This window comes from Aptenodytes forsteri, unplaced genomic scaffold (assembly GCF_000699145.1).
Source record: "Aptenodytes forsteri isolate BGI_AS27 unplaced genomic scaffold, ASM69914v1 Scaffold193, whole genome shotgun sequence".
Lineage (NCBI taxonomy): Eukaryota > Metazoa > Chordata > Aves > Sphenisciformes > Spheniscidae > Aptenodytes > Aptenodytes forsteri.
Genome location: NW_008795405.1, coordinates 11,153,098 through 11,178,439, shown reverse-complemented (window position 1 = coordinate 11,178,439; position 25,342 = coordinate 11,153,098). Strand labels below are relative to the sequence as shown.

At 38.4% G+C, this 25,342-nt stretch overlaps 1 protein-coding gene across 1 annotated transcript in view; it reads right to left on the bottom strand.

Annotated features, from left to right (window-relative positions):
- The window catches only part of UNC79 (unc-79 homolog (C. elegans)), a 124,491-nt gene that overhangs the window by 59,939 nt on the left and 39,210 nt on the right, over positions 1 to 25,342 (bottom strand). Inside the window, exons 22-31 of the mRNA XM_019472480.1 lie at positions 25,101 to 25,258; positions 24,565 to 24,746; positions 23,054 to 23,255; positions 21,253 to 21,432; positions 14,908 to 15,194; positions 11,059 to 11,241; positions 10,048 to 10,210; positions 6,972 to 7,121; positions 4,286 to 5,509; positions 1,727 to 1,834 (exon numbers count right to left, since the gene is read on the bottom strand). Of these exons, the coding sequence (XP_019328025.1) occupies positions 1,727 to 1,834; positions 4,286 to 5,509; positions 6,972 to 7,121; positions 10,048 to 10,210; positions 11,059 to 11,241; positions 14,908 to 15,194; positions 21,253 to 21,432; positions 23,054 to 23,255; positions 24,565 to 24,746; positions 25,101 to 25,258 (2,837 nt within the window). The remainder of the gene's footprint in view (positions 1 to 1,726; positions 1,835 to 4,285; positions 5,510 to 6,971; positions 7,122 to 10,047; positions 10,211 to 11,058; positions 11,242 to 14,907; positions 15,195 to 21,252; positions 21,433 to 23,053; positions 23,256 to 24,564; positions 24,747 to 25,100; positions 25,259 to 25,342) is intronic.

Genomic DNA, 25,342 nt, shown 5'->3' with positions numbered 1-25,342 from the left:
GTTTTCAAAGTTTTTTTACTTGTTTTCCCAAGCCCAGCCATGATTTCAAATATTGATAAGTTAAGAAAAAAAATCTAAAAAACAAAAAACCCAGAGAGCTGCCAGCCTTTGAACAGTGTTGGAGCCAGGCTGATTGCTGTGGACCAGCACATGACTTTTCATGCCTATGACTGACTAGTGGCATAAGGAGGGAAGTTTTACTTGATCAGATTTTCTACAAGAAACCTAACAATTATGAGAAGATCAGTAACCTTCGTATAGTAGCTGGTGAGCCTTTCATATGTTAGCTAGAGATCTGGTCAGTCATTCCTCCATAGCTGTGGAATTCTCTACTCAAGAAGAGAAGTCCAAAGGCAAAATCTTCCTATCACAGTTAATGATGTATGCTTTCTGTGGCCAGGCACTGGCTGTACAAGCAATGTTATCTATTTGTGTTACAGAGTGCCTTGTGCTCACAGTCCTGATCAGGGTGTATTATGCAAAGCACTGTAAAGACACATAGTAGAAAGTCAAAAATATTTCAGCCTAAATGGACAAGAGGCACAATGGAAGCATCCATGTCCCTTTTTGCAGTTGGAAACTGAGGCACACAGAAAGAGGAAAGGAATATTTACAAAGGAATGTAGGCTCAGTATCATATAGATACTATTCCCAATTTCATATATTGGAATTTACAGGAACACCTAACACTCAGTGAAACCAGACAGAGATAGGTCTTAACTGGCACCTCTTTAGCTGCTTTAGTAAGTGACACCTGTATCATTTAGGTGGCCAACAAATGTACTCTGGCTATGAGATGTACATGACACGAGACGCCTGTGGTAAAACTGGAGAGGAAACCTCTAATTTGGAGTACTCATCTAGCATGTCTAAAATAACACCTTCCTTTAATAGGCCAGACATCCCTTCCAGTCAAATCAGCAGATGCTGAATTTCAGAAATTAAAATTTAACTTTTCTACAGCAATCTGAAATTGCAGTTCAGCAAGACAGTTGAGCTGATCTAGCAGCTCACTGGTATCAAAGCAGGTCATTATTCCCCCTCCCTTTTGTACTAGTCAGAGTCCTGCCCCATCAACCTTCAGATGTGTTACTTAACATTACCTGGATGGGCACACCATTCTGGATTTTGTTAGTGTTTTAAGATGCTTCCACCTTCCAATGTTATCTACATCTGTTCTGTTAAGCCATGTGTCAATGTCTACTTAAACCAACCCAGTTCACTGTCCATTGAAATGGGTATGGGAGTCTCAGCTAAATAGTTACTGCATTTCAGCGAGCAGCTGAGGAAGCGGCATTTCAAGGCATTTTACAAAAATTGCAAGAGATTTTTTTCCTAAAGGTACAGCAAGAAATGTACTGAGGACCATAGTAACAGCCCTGTGGAGCTCTCATCCTCTGCTTCTGTGCACTGACAGTTGATAACGCTTTCTCTCACTGCAAAATAAACATTCAGCTTTAGTGAAATATTGTTTTTAGCTGCTACCTATTCTAATTCAAGAAAACCACATTTGTCAAATTTGCCATGTCACAACAGAAAATCTTGCAGCCACTAACTGCTAAAATCCTGCTGATCATCACAGATTTAACAGTTCTAATGATATCCAACACAGCTGTACTTCCAAGATACAATGAAACTCAGGGGAAGGCATTTACCATACATGACATGCATCTGATTCACAAATACAGCAACTTAGATTTAATCCTCAAACCAGAGGTAAACTTACTTGATATGGAAGAGTGACTACTTGTCTCCGGGACACCTGCTTCAAGGGTCGGTGCAGATGATGACTCTCTTGGCATTTCCAGTGTTGAAAGTCCTTTGGCAGCAGGATCTGCACATGAAAATTGTGCTTAAACTCTCAGTATTTAGAATCAATAAATATTTTCCATCTGTCTTCTCCCTGGATGCCTTTTTCACATCTTTTCAGTCATCCATTCACCATCTGGCATTCCCAGCAGTTTTAAAAGGATTCAGTGTGTGTGTTGTAAGAATTTTTATAGAGGCACAGGGATCTACTGCTTAAAATCACTTTTTAAAGGAGATTTCTACCTAAGCTCTTTAGAGCTCAGAACTAATAAATGCGCATAGAGTTTGATTTTGATCCCACTCACAGAGTGATTATCAGAACCACCAACATAGCAATAAGAGTGGTACCACTGATGTAAAGCTAGTTTAAGTGACAGCTTAGCATCTTTTAAAAGCCTTATCTCCAACATGTTATCAGTTTTCATTCAGAAGACTGCTGATCTAGCAGTTGATCCTAAAGATTCAAAGAGTTTAAGATTCTATCATTAATAAGCCATTAAAACTAATGTTTTTATCTTATGATAAATGATACCGTCAATATGGGAAGAATAAAGCAAAGAAATTTTCAAGTGTTGATGGCTGGTTTCAGCATATCCTATAAAAATGAACATGTATCTGTGGTGTAAAAAGTCTCAGGCAGGAAACTCTGTAGCCCAGCATCGTGCACTTGAAGAAACAACCGATTTGGATATTTAATTCAGAGATCAGTTATATCAGAAGCCCTTCTAAAACATATGGAAGTATAATAGGCTGACAAAGCTTGAATAAGACTTTGAAATTATAATCAGCCCATTATGATGGCGATATTAAACCTACTTAAATGAATTACAACACATGTTCCCAAATAAACTAATCAATAAGGCTAAACAAAGCAAAACAGAACATGAGATACATTAAACTACCCAAGTCACTAAATTACCTAGTTTTCTAAATTGCCTGTATCAACCTGTAATGTAAGTGAGCACTTAATGAGTCATTATGAATGTTTTATGCCCCCCTTGGGTGACATACTTAGATGCATGCCGCCAAATGACCACCATATATGCTATAATCCTAGGTTCCACATGGTGGTTCAGAACTGGGACAGCCCTTCCAAGCAGTTTCAAGGATGATAGTGTTAGTTACTGCATGAAAATTGGCCCTTACTAATGGTCAAAAAAGCATTTGAGTCTAATTGCACAATTCTTTCATGATCATTCTTCTCTAAGAACCTATATGAAAAGTTCAAAAGCACTCCGCTCTCTCTTGTTTTTACAAAGCTCCAGCGGTTCTTCAGCTTACTGGAACCATAAATGGGACGATAGGCCTGAAACATAAAGGGAACAGCATAACTATGATCACACTGAATGATTTCTCCTTGTAAAAGTGGAATATTGCAATAGGAAATTATACTATGGTTCCCTCTGAAGCAATTAAGAAAGAAGATGTGAGGTCAGGAATGCATAAATATTCCCCCTCATTTCACTGGCAACAAAGAACTGAGACCTGAAGGATTCTTTCCTTTTTTAATTAATATGTTAAAAAGAGAGACTGGGAAAAGTTTAATAACTGAAAAATCCTAAAAAAAAAAAAAAAAAAAACAGCCAGAAGTAAAGTTTTTTAATTAATATGTTAAAAAGAGAGACTGGGAAAAGTTTAATAACTGAAAATCCTAAAAAAAAAAAAAAAAAAAGCAGCCACAGAAGTAAAGAGGCAGCAGCATATAGTTTTTAAAACTGTTTGACACATCCAATTGGAAACTGAGGAAACAGCTAAAACACACTTTCTCTCCACCTGAAAAACTTAGTAACAAAACCCTGTATTGGAATGACCTGAAAAAACTTGGGATACACAGAAATACCGTATGGCTTTCCCCATGCTTAAACTTTAAATCTTTAACAAACACAAGCCATGTAAACTTTGTAGATACCCAATACAAAGAAGGCTACAAAAAGTTTCTAGTGTATAAAAACAAAATGTGTGTATGTCTGATCCTAAATGCAAACTGTTGTTAATTCCAAGTGCTCTTAGTTCTGAAGTCTACAGACTGCTCAGCTTTACACTTCGTGATCCAGCCTGCTTTCCACTGCCTCATGCTTGCAGAAGAAAAAGGCCAAAAATCACTACACACAAAAGAGAATCAGCGTAGCATGGACTAGATTAGCAGGATAAAAGGCACAGAAATATGACAATTTTTCTGACTCCCCATATAAAGAGACCATGGAGTTTCATTCCCTAACTTGGATATCAGAACCAGTATTTTTGTCACTGAGCTCCACCTCCTTTTCAAATGGGCCTTCATACATGTATGATACCTGTATGGTTAGTACACTCCTTGTGAGAAACAAACACCTGAAAGCATTCAGCTAGCTCAGACATCAGATGCTATATATACACATTGTTCCCTATACATACACACATCTCTCCCTACACTGGTCTGTTACTAAAACCTTCATGCAGTAATAAGCCTTTTGATTGAGTCAGTGATTGAGCTCACCTGCCTCCTTCTGCTCTCCCAGCTTGTCAAGGATGTTAAAGGAAATGTCCAGGTATTCTCTCTGAATAGCACTCACAGCAATCTTCCTCTGCTTCCTTTGGCGAGGAACAATCTGAATCTTAAATTCTGACTCCTCAGTCTCCTCTACTTGTTTCTGCTCCATGTTTTGTTCAGTGTCAGACTCTGTGTTGGTATCAAGTTTACCACTTTCTGTTTGGTTTTCGGAATCTTCGGGGACTTTAAGAAGGACTGTTTTTACATTTGGGCTTGGAATTGCTCCACTAGGTCTAATTTCCTCCACACTGAACTCAGAGTTATCATCAAGGGACATTTCTGGAAGGGCAAATGACTTCTGCAGCAGGTCCCTTTTCTGTTTCAGTGTTAGTGGGTTCCCACAGGACATATCCTGAAGTTCTGCTGGCTTAACTGTCTCTGAAGAGTCCTTTTGATCTTTTGGAGAAGTGGAAAGGATCTCCTCTATTCCTGCTGAAGCATTGTTGCTTGTATCCTTAGAATTAAAGTCTTTGGAGCAATCTTCAATGCTGAACTGGACCAGAGGAGTTGTGCTGAGACTGAGTGCAGAGACATTGATAGGAGTTGAGGGAGACGATGCGGCAGTTTTGCCAGAGACCTCATCATTCAGCTGGTTTGTTGTTTCTTCTTCTTCATCACTCTCCACTATTCTAAGGGGAGGAAGTGGTTCAAAGACTAAAGAGTCACTGTCTGAAGTGGAGAGTACTGAATGCTTTTCAGGACCTGATGTTGAGTCAGAGGACAAATCTATCAGATCTAAATCCTCCTTGGGACCAGCAGGTTTAACTGGAGAGTCCACTTTCACTTCATAGGTTTCCATGCAGTTTAACCTAACTTCTGGTATGACAGGTCGTCTTGTTTCCTGGAAACTCTCTGTACGAGGAAGATTTTCTTGTGTTTCTATATTTTCAGCTTTAGTAGAAGAATTCTGCCGAGATCGTCCATAATCACTCTGCCTGTGTATGGCGTAAGCAGCAGGGACAGGTGGTTTTTCTAAGTCACACCGGTCTATGCAGGACTTCCTGCGATGTTCATCTAATGAAAACAACAGGGAGTCTGCATTCCCTATATCAAGAGATTTTTGTTTTAGAGAGCGCAGTTTTTTTTTCTGAATGCTTTCTTCTCTCACACAGCGTAGAATACTGTCTTGTAAGGCCCCCGTCTCTCTATATTCAGCCAGCTCTATTTCACCTGATTAAAACAGAAAGAGCTAATACTACCTCAGCTGGAGACTTCTGGCATATATTCATCTTTATCTCACGATTCAAAAATGACTGGCATTTCAAATACAAACCCAGTATTAGTCAAAATGGTCTAAATTTTGTTTTAACCTCAAAGCCACATTACAGATTTTTACAATGAACAACAACAAAAAACCCTACTATTTGGATAATAGGATTTATCTAAGTTCTATCCAAATTCTACTTATCCTGGACAGATGTGCCCTGAAGATAGACTGTTTAACCTTATGCATTGAATAGAATATAGCAAAGGCAAGTAATTTCTACAGACACTTGGGATGGCTACATTAGGCATGAGAGATGAAAGAAGAAATGAGCTACACAGACCACTCTGAAGAGGTTTCAAAATAAATTTGGACTACAGAATTGTGGACACCATTTGGACATGAGTGTATATTAGAGCAGATCTACATGTTATTTACTGCACCAAAGCGGGCTTAAAATGGATGCTTCTAATTCAAGAAGCAAGGGTAGCAACAGCAGTGAGGATGGGGCAGCACAAGCCTGAGATCAGAGAGGTATTCAGAGAATTTTTCCCCCAGTGATCCTAGACCCCAGCAGAGTCTAGCAACTATCGCACCACAGTCATACCTCCCCATCCTAGGGAGGAGTAAAGTGAGCACAGTTATACTTGCTGGTAGTACCACTGCATTGGTATTTTACTATGTGAACACATTCATTGAGAACATTTTAAAAGGTTATCACTGTTGTTATTATGAAAGATATTTTCACATAAACCAGAATATTCCTGATCATTATTATCCCCATATTTCAAAATGTTCCACATATGAATCACCATGCAAAAAAGCAGTGAGAAAAGTTAAAGTAGATGTTTGCTCCAGTCAGAATCATTCCCCCCCGTGCAAACACCTGAAAGAAAAAAAGGCAGATGGGTGGTGATGGAAATCTCTTCAATTTTTTTAGGGTATTCATTTCAGAAACCTAAATTTGAAAAGAAAATCCTTCCTGTTTTTTGAAACCATGAAATGACCCTTTTTACCAATGGAATACCATAATATTTGCAGCAGCAACAACAAATTGGCTTACCCTAGAGTCCCACCTCATCAAAAAAATCAGTTTCTGCGAAAAAATAAATTTGAGTAAAAATCTTCAGCCCAATGGTGGAAGAAAATTGCAACAAATCCTCTTAAGCTTTTTTACATTCAAAAGAGCTTAAAGTTTCAGAAAACAATTGCTGATTTTAGATATTTTTATTTTGGAGTGCCTACTTCGAGACTCCTGTAAGAGAGTTCATTCAGGGAAATGAGGAGTACCTGCTCTCAAAAGTCAGACAGAGTCCTTGTATTCAAATAAGGCAGTGCAACCAGCTCTACAAAGAAAGGTGGTAGCTTGAAACTAAGAGTAGGAAATTGTATTTCTGCATGAGTTTATACCAACAAAACAATTCATACTTCTCTGAGCATTCATCTCAACTGGTTGATATTTCACCATTTTGCTGCCACCAATTCTTTTCAGTCTTGCAAAGAAAGTTTGAGATTCTTTATTGCAAGGTCCAGTTGGTGTATCATGAATATCAGATTCATCAAAAACACTGTCTTCCTCTGCTGGAGAAAGAAAAAACTTTATTACTCTTAAGAGAGTGCAATTCCTTGAATGAAAAGTTGTCTGTGTAACAAAAACTCAGCTAGTTTCAATTAAATTTGAATTGGAAAATGAAGAATCATCTGAAGTTTGCAAGAAAATTTCTATCCCAGGTATAACTGCCATTCTTGTTACATCTTGAATTAAGGTCAGAAAGGAGAGAGATAAATGAAAAATGGGTTACAATGCAACAAAAGTATATCAAAGCTTTTACCATTCTAAGCTGATCTTTCCTATTAATAATAATACAGATTCTTTAGATGGAAGAAATAGAATATATCTGGATACTGACTTGAGTAAATAACTTCTATAGTGCTCAGTGAGAAACTGAAAATTGAAGAAGATTGAAATTAGTACAAGAACTGCAAGGTCACTAATAAACCAGCAAAATAGGAAAGTGAAAAAGGAAATGGATAATCTTGGGAAGCTGGTAATAGTAATAGAATAAGACCTAACAGTATGAATTATGAAATTATTGATCTAAGTAGTAAAACATCATGCTCTAATTTGAGACTTGCTGGTTGAAAATGGCAGAGAGTAAGAAAGATCCAAATCTATTTACCTATCAAAAAATAACCACATTACCTGTATGAAATGGCTATAAAAAAAGAAATTAAAAAAGGAAAAATCCATATCTATCGTGTCTAGTGATTGATTTCCAAGGAAGTAAGAAACACTAGTGGGACAATACAGAAAACAGAGCACTCAAGAGAAGAAACAAAAAAGTTCACCTTGTTTATTCTAGTAAGCAAACATGGAGAGGAAATGCTTTTGGTGTCTAGGAATGAAAAGGCAAGTAAGCCAAAGAGTTAGAATGGCCAAAAACTGAAGACTTAAACTGGACATTAATACCTTCAGCTTTGAAATTGGAGGAAAGTTTCTACTACATGTGAAGCTATGGAACTGCCACCTAAAAGCATCAGGGATAAGACACCTAATTGATATGAAGAATCCAGAAAAATCAAAGTTAATAGTAAGAATTTCTACAGGGACTGGGTTTAGTAAGTTAGGAGATCACTTTTAACATCATGTCCTATGTGTCTAACTACTTCTTCCCCTTGGCAACAAATGCTTCTTCTCACAAGACTTATCATCAGCCCTACAACAGTCTGTACACATTCCATGATCCCCACAACAAAGCTTGGCAGAAAAATTAGGAAAAAGGTTCAATACTGGGAAAATCCATCTTTAGCATAGGGATTCTTGCTGCCTGACAATGAAATCCTCATCTGTTGATCATCTAAACACCACCTTTGATGATGACAGCAGCACACACACTACCTGACCAAAGACTAAACAAGCCTCCTTAGAAACAGTGGGAAAGGCTTCAACTTTCCAAGTCCTTACAAAATGATACTGGCTGCTTCTTGCAGGTGGAAGAGAACTTTCCTATGTCCTCTTTTTTTCTGCAGCACTTCAGCAAAGGAGGAGAATCAGCCCTATGATTAAGTCAGCATTTACAGAGTAAAATTTGCCTATTTATGGTCCTTTACCTCTGAGCAGCCCAAAACCCTTCACAACAGCTCTGGAAAGCAAGTAAATATTATTCTCCTTACTTTAAACATAGGGCAACAATGATGAAGTGAGACACAAGGCCACCCAGGGAATCAATGTTGGACATGGGATTGGAACACCGAGTTTTCTAAACCTAACTTGGCACTTACTGTGAACAGCAAGCTGCGTACTTAGGCACCTTGCTTTGTCTTAGAAACATCTCAGAATCAATCCAGAAACTGAATGTATTTTATAAATGTATTACTACTACCCTCAGCATTCTTAAGTCATTATGAATTAAGTCATTAACTCAGCTCAAAACAAAGACAAATTCATAGTAAGACCACAGTTATTTGAACCCCCTTAGCCCTCCGCTAGCAATACAAAACATCCAAATGAGTAAGAATATGCAATACATCATTTACATCCATTTTAAGGTTGCTTTAATTTGCTAGAGCTGAGTAATAGGGTGTTCAGGTAAAAAAAATTTTGTGTCCTTGATCTGCTGGATCTTTTTATGAGCAACAAGCAGCAAAAGAGGAAAAGGTACTGACATGCATAAAAAGAGTGCTTCTTATATTCTTCTTCAGAAGAAGAGTTTGCTGCACACTAGGAAGACTGTTTGAGAAGGAGGATGTAAATAGCAAATAAGCAGCTAAAAGGCAAAATAGCTGAAAGGCAGCTACAGATTAACGTCAAAAGAACCTGTTAAACTTTGATCATAAATACTTATCACGTAATAAACTTCACAATTGTAAGGAACTACACACAGTGACACCATGTTATTTCAAGCCCCAACCTTACACCAGTTCACACCATCACAGTACCTCTGTTACAGCTAGCAAGCACATACAGAGTTAACAATCGGACGCAGACTGTAACGGTTGAACCATTCTCTTCTGCCTTTAGACGTCTACATCATATATGCCTGCATGTCAGCTAGTCAACTTCAGCTCCTTTTACAGAGAAAAGCAAACTATAGACTGAATTCATCATTTTCTCTTTTCAACAAATATTTGCTACTATGCCACATTATTACAAAATATAATCAGAATGCGGTGTCAGGCTGGTTGCACACCTTGTGAGTGGGCATGATCAGTTAATATCATCATAGAAAGGCCAAGGACTATCCAGGCATGGTGACTGAACTACTATGTCTAAGGTACACTCCCTCCAAGAGAAGTTAGACTGCTGTGCTATGCTTAGCCTACAGAGAAATTGTGAATTTCTTTTACTGTAGATGAGTATAGCTGGTCAGATAAGTCACACCTTGGACTTAATTCTGAGTATTGTGTTCTAAAATTCAGACCATATTTACCCGTTTCTACAACATCTGTAAGACTTAATGAATTAAATCAATAACTATCATATAAACAAGAGTGTTAAAAGTACCTTTTTCCTTTTCACTGTATCGGCTTATGTTACTGTTGTCACTATACAAAGGACCAGCAGTTGCATGGGGCTTGCAGCTGTGATATTGAGCGTTGAGGGTATTGACTGTGATGTGGATTAGGTGAAGTACAATCTTGCTGATTTCACAGTCTCTGTAGGGGTACTGTTCAGTGAAAGAGAAAAACTTCCGCTTAAAAACTAACTTTTCTCCTTGGATAAACATTTAGGCAGTAAAATAGAAAAATGACAAGAATATTGTCAGCTGGATGCCCTTTGCCTTCCTTTGATCATACATTTCTAAATACACCATGAGAAGCAGGACTGTTTTCAGCTTTGTACACAGAATTATTTAAAAAAATTTAAAAAAAAATCCCTTTTAGTAAGATCTAATATATTGTTTTCTTGACTTTCATGACAAAGCCAACTATTAATAATAATGCAAAAGGTCTCTCATCAGAACTGTTCTCCAAATACTTGATTTCAATCAGCATGTTATCATTCATTTCTAGTGTCTCCACTTCCTTGTATGCCCTATACACCTGCTAGAAATTTCTTAAGCGTATCAAAAGTATTCAGAGCTCCATTTTAGTGCATAAAAAACATTACATTTTAACACTTCCTAAAAAGCACCACTTAACTGAAGAACACAAGCTGTTAAGCTGACCACCCTCTATTTAAAGTTACTCAATTTTTTTAAAACTAATTCTAAGTTACTCGAAATACTATTCATTGGAACTTGATATAGCATTTTCCTATTTTCAAATCCATATTTTTCTTTCTCAGGTAACCACGTGAAAGACAATGTAGACAGCAGAAGTAACAGGTCAGTAGCACAGATGAAAGCCTAAATACTTCAGACATCATTGAAATTAAACACAGTGAGTAAGCAAATCAAAGAAAAGTGTTCTTTACAGTTCCTTTCACTTGCAGTACAGTTAGGTGTCCCCTGTAATATATTTCAAATAGAAGCGTAAATTTTAAGGTGGACAGTGTCTTTTTAAGACCACTCACCTTATAGAGAATGACAAGCAAAGCCTTTAACCACATCTGCCGAATGTGAGGTTTGAGGGACCAGAGGGAGCAGCGAGGAGGCTGCTGAAAGTAATGCCTTAGCTGAGGACAAGTGCAATATTTCAACACCTGCACCACCAAGGGAAGAAGGTGTTTTCCCAGACTGATGTTATAGTCCATCACCTGAAAAGAGTATCAGCACAGGAGTTAGCTCACCAAAATCAAATCCACTGATGTTGAAAATCAAAATAACTAATACCTCAACTGTATTAGTTAAGTGAAGAGAAACAGACATTTTTAAGGAAGTCTCACTATCAGAAACTTTCTGCCAGCTTGCCAGGTTCTCATTTTAGCTAGATAGGTAAAATGAAACAAAAGAAGATGTGTTCTGAAAGCCCTTCATCCTGCACAGTCTAAATTTTAACATACATTGGCAAGTTCATAAAATATATTATGCTGGGATAGCCTTGTATTATAGCAAAAGTTGGTCATGCTTCAACAGACAAAACCATATTAGGTATATCCCTTGTTTAACAGATATGATGCAATTGTGGGTTTTGGGAGGAGGTGTTGTGTATTTTGGTTATTTGGGCTTTTTGTATTAACACTGCATTGCCAGTTTTCATTATTTTCTCATCAGGTTTGCAACATTAGCTGTTGGGTTTTTTTAAGCCCAATGTTCTGGAATCGGGTAATGAGACAAGAATTCCACTCTTCACTATACCAAAGGCAAGACGGTGTCTGCGATGTTATGCAGAAAGTCTAAGCATGCAAATCCTAAAGGATCCAAGAATAAAGCTAATGAAAAGTATCTTGCTCTAAATAAAATGCTCATCAATTTTAAGTGGTGGTGTTGCTGTAGACAGGTTGCTGTTATTACTGCTAGTCATAAGCCTTGCCTCCATCATGACTTTTGAAGAGCATCTGCTATTTGGTGCCTATCCTAGAGGTTTGAATCCTGATGGTTAGGTGCAGCGTGGGCATATATTCTCACTGCCCTGACACAACTGTGTTTTCGATTGAAACTGCATTGCTATTTTTCATTAACTTCTCATCAGAATTGCAACATACGGCTTCAAATAAAAATAGCTCATGTCCTGAAATCAGCAGTTAAACTAGATCATAGCAAGGATCCACAAAGCCCTTGTCTCTGATGCTGACCTATACTGGTTGACACCCAGGAAGGTGTAACAGCAGGCCAGGCAAACTCCAGCACATCCCCCAAGATCTTAACACGTCCCTGCAGGTTCAGTGGACTTAGTGCTCTATCATGAGCCCTGTACATCTAAACAGACACAAACATCAGCTTCATCCACATCACCCATTTCCTTCAGGTCTGTATTTGTTTTTTTGGTTTTGTTTTTATTAGAACAAGGGGGTGAGCCTAATTTACAAACACAGAACTCATCTCTTAAGTTCCCTCCTGAACAAGCTGACTAGAGGTTTTTCCCTGTAAAATTCTTTAGTTCGATGTGCAGCTGTCTCAAATTTTTGTGCTGCATGCATAGAGCTAAACAGATGAATCCCATGCCTATCCATGTAGGGTTAGCCTGTCAAACAGATGATACATAATCACCAAATATGGTCCTACCCTGCAATGCCTTGTCCCCTCAGGGTGAGATACAGTTATATAGCATGGTTAGGAAAAACTCATCTATACAAGGAAGACAGAGCCCTGCCTTAACACAGCACATACTGTAATGCAGACATGTCTTAAGCTGAGCAGACCCATTTTTTAAGTTGTCACAGGAAGATCTGGAATAAATGATGCTGCAAGTGTTAGGCAGAGCTCAGCCTGGGATGCTGAGCAGAGCCTGGCACTGCTGGCTTCCCCACTCTGACAGGCTTGTACAACATTGCCACCATGCGAGGCAATACCGCACTGACTGCAAACACCACAACTTGCCCACTTCTGCTGCTAGGGAGAGAAAAAGGCATTTTATGCTTTCAAGAATTCCAAATACTCAGATTTTATGATGCAAAACACTAAGAGACATTTGTTTGTTTTTTTTTTTTCTTGAACTGACCATTCCAATCAAGCTTGGAATCAAAACCAACAAACCAGCAAGTCAGGCCAATCCCAACTTTTGTGGAGCTGATTGGGGAAAGCAAATATTTATGACTAGGGGAGGAAGTGCAACTGAAATAGATCTCTTAAGAGCTCCACACTGAGTTTTCACTCTGTAAACATATCTTCGGATTGCAAATAGCATTTCTCTTGCAGCAAAGGAGATTCCCAACACAAAGCAGCCCTACAGCTAAGAAAAAAAATCTCCCCAAAATATAAATCAAAGTTTTGACGTCTGCTACATGGAGAAAAATCCTGGTCTATTGAAGGTCTCAAACTCCATTTGACGTCAGGGGAGCCAGGATTCAACTGTGAAGCTTTTCAAACAGAAATGGTGAATTCGGCTATCCTGAGACATTTTAAAGGCAGAAAAGGAAAGGCAGGGGATGATATTTAGCATTGCAGTAAGCAGTACTTCTGAAAATCAGATGATCACTGAAGTTTGGGAATCCAGACTTGGAAAACATGTAAAAAAAATGTGGAAGATACTGCCCTGTGATCTAAACTGCCACTTCCAGACTCTCAATACAACAGTAACGGGCCTGAATCTCCTTTTACATGCTTCAGCTTAAAACTGTACAAGTGAAAGATGATTTATAACACATAGAAATGGTGCTCTGAGACAATGGATCAGGATGTATTTGCAGCTACGCAGTTTGCATTAACACCTTCTATTTTGCCTGCTGAAACGTGGATACCCGACGTGTCCATGACTATGAAAGATTATCCAAGTATCTACATTACAACTGACTTCAAAAAATCACTGATTCCAATGTACGAACCAGAAAGTCCTGATAAGAATTGCAGATACAGAAGATGCCAGGATAGCTTCAAGCAATGTTTGAAGGTTACAGTGGGCATTTTAAGAGCTGGGGCAGGGGGAGATCTGAAATCACAGCCCTCTCTCTCCCCTAAGGTAATCCTTTATGAGAGACTGTGATAATGAAAAAGTGTGGAAGTGATGATGATGCTTCATTGCAAATAATAAGAACACTGCAAGCATGAAATGTTTTTCAGCCTAGCATCACCAACTGCTCTATCAGTAAGAATTAATTGAGACTTAGAAGAGCCTTGTGAGGTAGGAAATTGCGGTCCTTCTTACAAGATGGAGAAAGAAAGCACAAGGCAAGGATGTGCTCAGTCATTTATCATAGCAATATAGGCAGAAGTTCACCATGGTGGCACCACTCCCTAGGAAAGGGAGAACAGAAAGTCCTGGTGCACTCTAACGAAGAAGGAGAATGAGTGTCCTGCAAAGTGAAGAATGTCAAAGAGTTTACAGACCATTCATGCAGGGAAACAAGCAAGAACACATGGGTCCCAGGTCTTCCTGAAGAGGAAAGGAGGAAATGACACGTGAGGAAAGTAAGGCATTCAAAGGCTAGGGAAAGAGAGCAAAGAGGTTTGGAGCAGTCTCTAATTTTTCGTACAGTGGTAGTATTTGCACACCTGCACGCACACAAAACCATTATCTCCACGCCAATGATGCAGCAAGTTTAGAGTACTAGTAGGAAGTTATAAATTAGCATACTTCTATTTAACTATTTACTTTTTAACTGCAAAGCAAAAACCTACAGAAAGCACTTGATTAGGCTACATGGAGCCTTCTGAGATTAAAGAACAAGGATGGCTGCTTGTTCTTTAAATTCTTTCACCAACTGAAGAGGTGTTAAGAAGGTTTAAGTAGGATTACCCACTCAGCCATTATTTTGGTACAAAGAAGGTTGTGCTACCACCATTTCAACAACAGGCAATGAGAAATAGTAAGTGCCTTCACCTACTTGTGCTATTCCAGCAATAAAGGCATTAAAGCAGGTCGAAACACGCATTTTTTGTGGTGCAATCATGAAGCATCCTTCCTGCTGATCATAACCAAGCAGGACGTACAGATGGCGCTTGACTGTGTTGAAAGCTTTAGCGCTGCTGATGTCCGACTCAGCGCTGCTCTCATCTTTTGCCATGAACTTCATTAGCACAGTAATGAGCTGGTGGACAGTCTGGTGATCAATCCCAGCATCCTCTGGCAGCAGGTCTTTTATTGTAGTATCATTCTCTGGGGAGGGTTGTCCTATCGGCACAAGAGAGACATTGGTATCAGACACTGCATAAGACTGTAAACAGGGTACAGAAGAATTTTTTTCCAGAGTTCATTGCTCCATTTCTGCCCAAATATACATGGTGAAGTCACAGAAGATAGGCATACATTTCTGAGGGCATTTTTCCTCTGTTGCCTCAGGCTCAACAGCACACTAACATCTACTGTGTACACTGAACTCCGTTTCTCAGCTTTCCCATGTTTAACCAAGCTGCTTATCTTCTCATCCCAGTGCATTTCTGCCAAATTGAGTGTTATTATTCCTTCACACCTATGCATTAGAAAAGAATCAAATCCCACTGCCACCAAATTCTCATCTGGCATAGTTTTCAGTCTTTCCTCAGCAAAAGTTAGTGGATATTAGTCCTTGCCAGTGGAGGATGTACAAAACGGCAAAGGTAGGAGATGGAGAAAATTCTACCAAGTAATAATTAAACAAAGAATGAAGACTTCCCCTTTTAGCATTGAGTCCATATTTCTCTCAAATAACTTGGGCCAAAATGTAGGCACTATAATTTATTAGGTTTTGGGACACTATGTATAATGTCAAAACTTTGATGACTTTTTCCCCCAGAGAAGAAGCCTAAGACTTGGTTTTATAAACACTGAATCGAAATAATACTTTGCATGGGAACATGATCATGTGAAGGACGAGAGGCTACTTACAAAGCCCAAGGAAGCTTGGGTGCTGGCTATCACTATCCAAGCAAAACAGACACACTGCAAACAACATTGCCAACTGCGCAAATATCTTCATTTTCATACTTAATTTTTTTTTAATACAGTATTTCCAGTTACTTTTAAGAACATTTATCATTACTAGAATTCTCTAGTACTTGCCTTTGGAGTTACCCTCTTCCATTTCACCCTATTTGTATGGCCTTTTTTTAGTGCTTAGCAGTTCCTGAAGATCTACATTATACTAACACTAGGAATTGAATTCATGAAAAGCAGCAGTTATTTCATACATCAGTGTATCAGATTCTTTTTATTAAATAATTCTGAATAAATGCATGGCTAAAGCACAGTAAAGTATATTAGTCCAACATGTTCTATTTAAAAACAGTAATTTAAATTAAATGCTTCTGTATAAATAAAATGCATTATATATGCATTATACACAAAATAAATATTTCCACTAGGATAATCAACAAAGGAAACAGAAAGTATTATTTTGACAGCATCAAAAGGTGGCAATACTTGAAAATTAAGTTTTTATTACACCATTAATTTTAGTTTGTTCATTAAACACTAGAACTGTTAACAGTTAAAATTAATTGTTACTAAAATGTATTCTGATGTATTTTCTGACCCGTGGTTAAAAATCTAACAGCGAATAATTGAGATAAAGCAAGCTGGTATGAAGCAGAATTATAAAACGATCTACTTGTTTTCATTTTAAGGATAAATCCTTTCAACTATTGGAAATTGTCCTTACTTTTGCAAGAACAGTTTAAGTTGAAGTTTGCAGGACAGACCCTACAAGCAAGATTAGCTCAAACTATAATGTTAAAATTGCTCCTGCACGTCTGTGTTAGGGTTACTAGCCAGCAACTAATATCTACTTAGACTGTTAGAGTTACTTACATGTCTTAGGGTTTATATAAATTCATAGCTATGTATCTATAGCAAATACTAAAAATTATTTTTATATTCTAATTTACCCATATTCTCAATGAAATATGCTATTCTGACAAGGGACTCCTTTGCTGGTACAACTGCATCTGTCTTAGGTTCTTCACTAGCAAAACTGCAGTGTCTGCCATTTTTTAAATAATTTTAAATATTTTATATTTTATTGGTGAATGAGCAAAGGGTTTTGTTTGATTGGCTGTTCTGTCGAGCATGGGAGAAGGTCGCTGTTTCTATGATAGCTGAAAATTAAAACTAGGGGGCGGAATTTTTAGAATCACTTCTATTAAGAATAAACTTTTCTTTACTGGTCTCATTTTGGTAAAAAGAAATAATGAACTTCATATTATGTAATTTTTTTATTCCAAACAGTTTTCACTGGGATTTTTTATTTACAGAAATCTTCCTTCAAAATGAAAGTTCTCTATCCAAACTTTTGTTGGACCAAGATTTGCAGATGCAAAAACAAAACAATAAATTCTGAAATAATGAGAAATACAACAAGTTCCATTTTCAGAAGCACATTAAAAATGTATATAGAAAATAACTTTAGCTTTGTGGAAAACAACTGAGAAATAATCTTGCCACATATTATACCCAGGTTAAAATTTTCCATGAAATTGTATCAAAAAGACACCACTTTCATAAAGATGATATTAGACTGTTTTCTTCAGCCCTACTTATTTTTATCTCTATTACATGTTGTGAGATTTTCCATAAAACAAAGAAGGAGATAAGATGAAATGAGTCAAAGGATTGTGGCGCTCTAAATAAGTACTGGTTCTCCAAAGAGAACTCAATGATTGATTAGTCTGAAAAGATTAACCTATTTTACTTTCACTTGCTGAACAACGTAATTTAGAAGCTCAGTGATAAAACACTCAATTTTGCCATGAGTTTGTAATACTAACACCAGTTTACAGACACTTCCCAGGACTTTTCCTAACATTTTACTTTCCAGAAATATTATTACGCTTTCTGAAGCATTAAAATCTCATTTCTCATACTTTACCCTCACTGAAAACTATACAGCAGGACACAGTGAACAGAGCTTTACCCTGAGTAGTTTGTCATAGCTCTACTAAGGATCAAGTCTAGGGAATGTCAATCACCTCCTGTTTTTACTTCTAATGCAGAAACCTGCAATGAACCATCAATGGAGAACTGCTTGTTTAAAACTACAAAAACCCTACGATCCCATTTAGGCAATAGACTTTCAGAGTCCAGAAAACCTTCCTCTGCTGTCTGAAATGGGTCTTAAGTTATATCAAGCTTGAACTCAACTTTCACTTCATTAACACATGATATAGAGTATCCTGTACCAAATCAAGCTGTTCAGATTCAAGCTAAGAATGCAAAACCAAGGCAGCCCTGTCTTTACAGTGGCTATGGTGGCTTTTACCCCTCAAAATGTGTGTGCATACATATACAATTTGTGTGCATATGTGTGTGTGCTGACATACAAGGTATATACATACACACGCACACCCCCCACACCCCCCAGTAAAACCTTCTCACATCACCAAACATACAGCGTGCTAGTTAATATACAGCCACCATTCCTGAATTCAATCTAGCCTTATGCCCACAGATTCATCTCTTTATTTATGTGTCCCTTACATCAGACCCCTTTACCTTCAAATTACTTTAAGGTATACCACAATATAACATAAAACATCAGATCACAATTATATCACGCTTCATCCCAGTTGTGACCCCTGTACCTATCTATGAAACTCTCTAAGTGACTTTCCAGGGTATTGTGGAGGATAGATGAACAAATACATGTTCCTGGTGTTTAATCCATACAGAACACACATTGAATTCAGCTTACATTTGAACTGTGCAAGGATTACAGGTTTACATTTAGAAAGAACGGATGAGCATGAGGACCAGTTCATTCGAGTGGTATGGATAAAAAAAGTTTTTCTACAGTAAATGTACACCCTATATTTAGGAGTCAGTTACTTCCTTAGACGAATCAGATATGCTCAGTACTGCCCAGTACTGCCAATGCAAAGTGTTAGAAACTGAGTCAAACCTTAAAAAAACTTATTTTACAAAAAATGAAGATTTTAGAAAGAAAGAAATACTGGGCAGGAGGAGAGGGACAGTCATTTGTCTCATTTTTCTTCATATCAGTGGTTACTAGCTACATGCAACATTTTATATATATATTTTTAGTGGAACCTGAATTTGCAGCTTAAGTGATTAATTACCTGAGCCTGGAAACTGAAGCTTTGAAATACCAAAATACATCTAATGAAATCACAATGGCTAACAATGCCTACTGTGAGACTGACACTTGTTATGTGACAAGTTCCTCTAAGCCCAGTATATAGCAGGTGAATGGTTGCCATTAAATGAAGAACAATCATTCACTGACACATCTGTCCATCACACCATTATTTCACTTGTTCCTTCTATAAGCCTGTGACAGCCTGCACATATGCTCTGTAAGGAACTGGTTGATTTCCAGCTCTCACTGGGCTAGAATGATAGGGCTATATACTGCTAATTCAGAAGCTGTCCTAGTCCATTTCACAGCTTAGTCAGCGCCCACGCTGGCAAGGTATTTTCCTTTCAGCTGATCACCCACTAAGCTGATCTGTTCTAATTCTGAATTTGTGTCTGTTGGAAATATTGCAAGTCTTGAAGGAATATGAAGAGATCTGAATCTGGTATTTTTCACTTCCAAATGGTCAGTCTACACAGGACTCAAGCAAGAACTGTCAGTAGTCTCAATTATTTAGATATTACTTGGACCCTGCTGAGCTAGCTATTCTACAAATGGCTGACAGAAGGCTGACATCTTCACAAAATGTCAGTAAATAGAAAATAAGAGACTTAAGATGTCTATAAGCATACAGAGGAGACAAGTGTAATTTACAGTACCAACAATCAAAAGCATCCTGTCTGCTGTCTCTAAAACCTGAAGGTCAAAGACCAGGGTGAACACAGGTGACCCATGGGGCTAGTCTATTAAAGGTTTACTTGTTCCTGCAGGCAATGAAACACAGGAGGGTGAGGCACTGCCGGCATAGCTGACTGCCTCTGAATAACCTCCTCCCAGCCCCAAAGTACTATTTACAACCGGGGGCAGTTTTCAGTACAGATCGAGCAAAACTTCAATTCACACCTTTTGGAACTGTGCTGAGATGTGATTCACTGTGCCTTTTAGACAACTTCCATCTTGCCTAAGTTTATCTCATGAGTCAGCCAGAAAGCTAGCACTAGTGCCTTCCTTTTCCTGTTCCATCAAAACACCCCCCTTGTTAAACCCACCTGGTGTTTGCTCTGGTGTTCCTCCAAGTGCTGGAGCAGACTGCTCATGTCTGGTCAAGCTCACAGCTTAAAAAAAAAAAAACAAAACACAAAGAAGAGCAAGTCTGTTTAAAAAGGCAATACTGACATCTTATACTTCAGCATATATTCAGTGTTAGCATATTTATGTTCATTTACTCATGCACTGTTGTCAGGCAGTGAGTGTAACTGTTTGAAATATGTCACTTCTGTGCCCTACAGATTTTGTGCACCATGTTCTAGAACTCTAGTTTTCTCCGTAATTCAGTTTTGCTAGTACAAGAATCACCACACAGGAGTCCCTATGCAGGATTAGAAATCGGCCAAGAAGGATTACCTAAGAGTCCCAAAATATGGTAGTGTTTGTTTTGGAGAAAATAAGTTACCTTTTAACTTAACAGTTCACCAGCACCCAGGTTTGAACATTTTATCAGTTCCTATTATATGGGCAGGAGCAATGTGAGAGGTCCAATTTGAATATAAAGACTAATCTGTGTTTGTAAAATTCTCTAAATGAGAATGGGTAAGTTTTATTTCTGCTTGGAAAGGTATCTGTACAGCGCTCCATACAGGCCTATGGATTTCCAGCACTAGGTCCTCCTATACAAGCTGGCAGGAAAGATGTGTTGCATAGATATTGTTTTCTTAACAAAGTAATTCTGAAGATATCCAAAAGCTCATTGGAGACATTAATAGTTGTTTTTAAGATGTCTAGCATATGCTGCATACACTGATTAATAATTACAATTAATAAATAAATTAGTAACAGAGGAATTTTTCTGTAAACATTGTATCTATTTTAGACAAAACTACTGTGTATTAGCCACAAATAAAAATTAAGATCTATCCACAAACCATTCTTGGAGCATTTTGCTCTGGCGTTTTAAACAAACACAGCATAGACATTATGTTTGTCTACGTTCTTTGTCAAACTCCCTAACTTGTCATTATCTGAATAATGCCCAAATCAGTCAGAAACCTAAATTTTCTATCCCAATTGGATAAATATTGACAATTCCAGTGTGTACCCAGCAATAGGATACAATCCTAAGGGAGAGATACAGGCGTGTCACAAAAATATAAATAGATACTCAACGAATTTTGGTGGTTAAGGTTTCTGGAAGGGAGAGCGCTCTCTTTGACTCCACTGGTCCCTTCACACTGTCCCTCAGGGAACGCACACTCTTCTGACGATTACGTGCGAAACGAGCCCTCTTGATCTTCCACATTGCTGCATCACTGAGGTTGGCGACATTTGTCCGGACAGCAGTGATAGCTTTGCAAATGCAATTGACCAAGTTAGGATTCATTCCACAGCATGGTGAGGCCCTAATGCTGCCAAGTGCCAAATGCAACTGGGCCCCAGGTCCCACTCAAGTCAAGAAAGCTTCATATGGGCTCAAGGGGTCCATCTGCAAGGTACTCATTTGCATGATCTCATTCTGAAATCCATAAAACCCCAAATGGCATAACTGTGTTTAAAAAATTATGCTGTTACTTCTTTCTTTAGAGATTGGACAAAAACAGGTTCTTGAAAACAAAACCTGAATTTCAGGCTAATGAGGTGCCCTCTATTTAAAACGGCAGGAATCTCACGAGTATGGATCACATTTAGTGCACTCATACCCAAATGTGGCCCCTAGTTTTGCCTCACTGACCTCCCGTCCTGCCTACACCTATCATCCTGGATTTGAACAGCGCCTCCAAAAGTCTGAGTGTGATTATGTGTTTATAGTGGTGTTACCAGCAGTATCACTGCATGTCTTAATGGGGTCACTAATACTTTTCTATACTCATGTCTATAGTGCATTCAAACCCTTTGAGTTTAATTATCTGAGTGACTAAAGCCGGTGAGCCCATTCTTTTCACCACTTAAGTCTTTGAAAAGGCAAAGAGAAAGGTGAAAAAGAGACTTGAAAAATATCTTTTGCATATTTTAAATCACTCCCAAATACTCATATTTAAAAATATGACCCTACATTCGCAGCCAGAGATGCTAGAAACTAGTGCAAAGATTCCCTCCTGAGGCCACAGCAGCAGTTCCCAGCTTTGGGTCAAGCTACTCACATATGGAGAAGAAAATATGTTCGCAGTTCCACCCATCTCCTGTATGGATGCAGCAGCACCACCTGAGCTTTTTTAGGCACTGGGCTCCATGCAAGTGTAGGAGGAGGCATTAGGCTGCTGACGGAGCACACGCTGTCCAAACAGCTGTCCCCACCTCCTCCAAGCAAATCAGATGGAAATAGATCTGCCTCACAGGCCACCACTTGGACAGGGAAGTTTTCAGTTACTCAGCATGTTAAACAATCAGGCACAAATTATTTTTTAGCCCCCCCTTGTGAATGGAAGGAGACATGGTGTCTCATCAAGAAACAAAGTATGAACAGGACAACCATTTACAAACATTTGTCACTGCAGGAATAGTTAACTGAGCACCAGCTCTAAGAGTCCATGTACCTCTTGTGCTGTGCCCCATACATTTGTTTGTTTTTTGAGGGTCATACCACTCCTAGTACAGACCACTACAGAACAGGGTCAGGCATGACCTAGGCCTTTGAGAATAGCAATGTTGATAGCGTAAGAACATCTACAAAAGAACAAGTGGGTTAATGCAGGTTGCAGCTGATGACAGAACCAGACCACATTTCAACCAAGGCTGGCAATCACATCCTAGTGAGAGTAAAACCTGACGCCCAAAGGTGCAACAGAGTATAGCCTAATCTGTATTCGGGCAGCCAAAAATGCTCACTTCGAATTATTCTCTTTTGACCTGAAAGATTACTTAATTTCAGAGAATTTATACAGGTGAGACCTAGATCTCCCTCAGACCCTTGCAGGCGGCTGAAATTCCAGAAGCTGATAAAAGGTGATCAGATTGATTTGGCTCTGCTTACTTGTCGGGAAAGGGAATTCTTTGTTGCAGTCCAGATGAAGCTGTGCTTCCAGAGACAGGGTCTCAAAGCGATTCACAAAGAACTCCCAGCTCAAAGCTGGAATATCCGCTTTTAGAAAATGAAGTAGCAAAAGCTTACTAAGAATTGTGGGCCTGTCCTTGACAACTGTATCAAACTGGAAATCAAGGCAGAGGCAGAGACCCTATAGAGGGGGGAGAAAAAAGACAGACAAAAAACACAGAACTGAGATGCAAACACTTTAAGCATATTTTAAAGCAAAGGGAGGTCAAAGCTCACAACTTCTCCTGTTAATTAGTACAGGATAAAGGTTTAGCTCCTTTTTCCTTACCAAGTCCTTTAAATCAGAACTAATGCTACTGATATAAATGGAAAAGTAAGGTAAGTAAGGAGATAAATGAACATCGTATTTAGAATGTAGAATTTGCTAAGATTTTGAAGAATACAAAAGGTATAGGCAAAATTCTGTCCTACTGCACATTTGGTAGGCAATATCAAAGTATTCTCTTCACACACCCCTGCCTGAGAAAAAGCTTATATCTAGGCAACTGAATCAAGCCCGTAATTACAAAAAGAATTAATCACCAAGCCCAAACAGAGGAAGAAAGATTATGTGGTGAAGTGTATCAGAAGCACTTTGCCTCAAAATGCTTCTGTATTTTATTTGCACTAGAATTTTGGGTGTAGTGTCAAGACTTATGTTTGAGAAGAAAACCCACACATTAAGTATGAAAGTGCAGTATACTGGTGACAGTCTCAGTGAAGTAAGTGAATTCAAATTCTCTGGAAACTCTTTTGAAAAGGCACTACATGGAATAAAACTAGCAAGTATTAACAGCTTTTTATAGGCGGTAACACTGAACTTTTTAAAGTACATACTCATTCTATTCTCCAGAGAACTAGAACTGAATTGTGTACTATGAGTTTGGTTTTTTTTTTTAATCTTGCTTGTATACGTAGGCTTTGATCCACTTTCATATCTGCTTACTTTTAATCATGAGAATTCTGATTGGCAGGGTCTCTCACATGCTTAAAATTACATGCCTAAGTAAATCTTGAAAAGATCAAGACCATGTATGGTTTTGCTTGGATGTGTTTTCTCACTATCAGTTCAGCAGGGTGTCATAAGACTTACAAATTTATTTTTAAATTGAAAAATGTCAATAAATTCTAAAATAATAAAAAACATTTACAGCTTTCTACGATAACAGTTCAAATGCAATAGTAATCCTTTGCAGTCAAAGTTTTTACGGTTGGACTCGATGATCTTAAAGGTCTTTTCCAACCTAAATGATTCTATGATTCTAAGTTGGGGCTAGGGCAGTCTCATTTCCCTTGGCTATTCTGTACATATGTCAATTACCAAGACTCATAAGGCTTGCCTAAAGAGGTGTTAGCAGTGACCATGATGCTGTACGCCTGAACCACTTTCAACTTTGGGTGAAAACCCAACTTCCTTTTTGAATGTTTTTTCCCCCATATAACGAACCTACCTGTAAAGCTGGCCTCTTTATGGTGTCAAGTAATAGCCCAGCTCTTGTAGCTACTGCTGGGTTGACATCTTCCACAGCAGTCAGGAAACAGCAGAATGCATGAGCCAAAGAGTACTTCAGTAGGTGGTTTTTTGTCACAGAGTGAATATCCAAAAATCTGCACAACACAGCCACCTTCTCCACTGTAGCAGCCATGCCCCCAGACAAAGAAAATATGCATATTAATTTAGGCAATGGCTTCTTTATGTCCTGATTAATGTACCTCTCCTAGAAATATGCACATCTGAGAAAGTAACAACAAAAACTAGCTGGCAAGTGTTGTAATTTTGATTTTACTTTGATTATCCAAAATGTCTCATGTTCTCCTCTATTTTACTGCATTGTTGTGCCATAGTTTTGTACCAAACTATCTCCAAAACTCCCCAAAGCAGCAAAAAGATAATCATCTATTATAGGTCCCCTCAGTTACAGCAGAGAAAGCTCTACCTCTTCAGTGAAGCAACAAAGAGCAAATAGTATACATTTCTCAGGCCTACCTGCTTCAAATCTCATCTTCCAATCTTTGCTGTTGAAATTGCTATTTATGATTGTCCAGAAAATGTCAGCTCCATGGGGAAGTGAAAGTGCATGAAGAAGTAGTGGGACTGCCAGGGAAGAAAGCTGAGAGAACTCAGACTTCACAACTCCCCATAAGCTGGAAAAACCAAAAAGAGCAAACCTGCTTATAAAAACACTCCCTTGACATCCTTTCTTCTAAATGTCTACCACTGTACTGTTG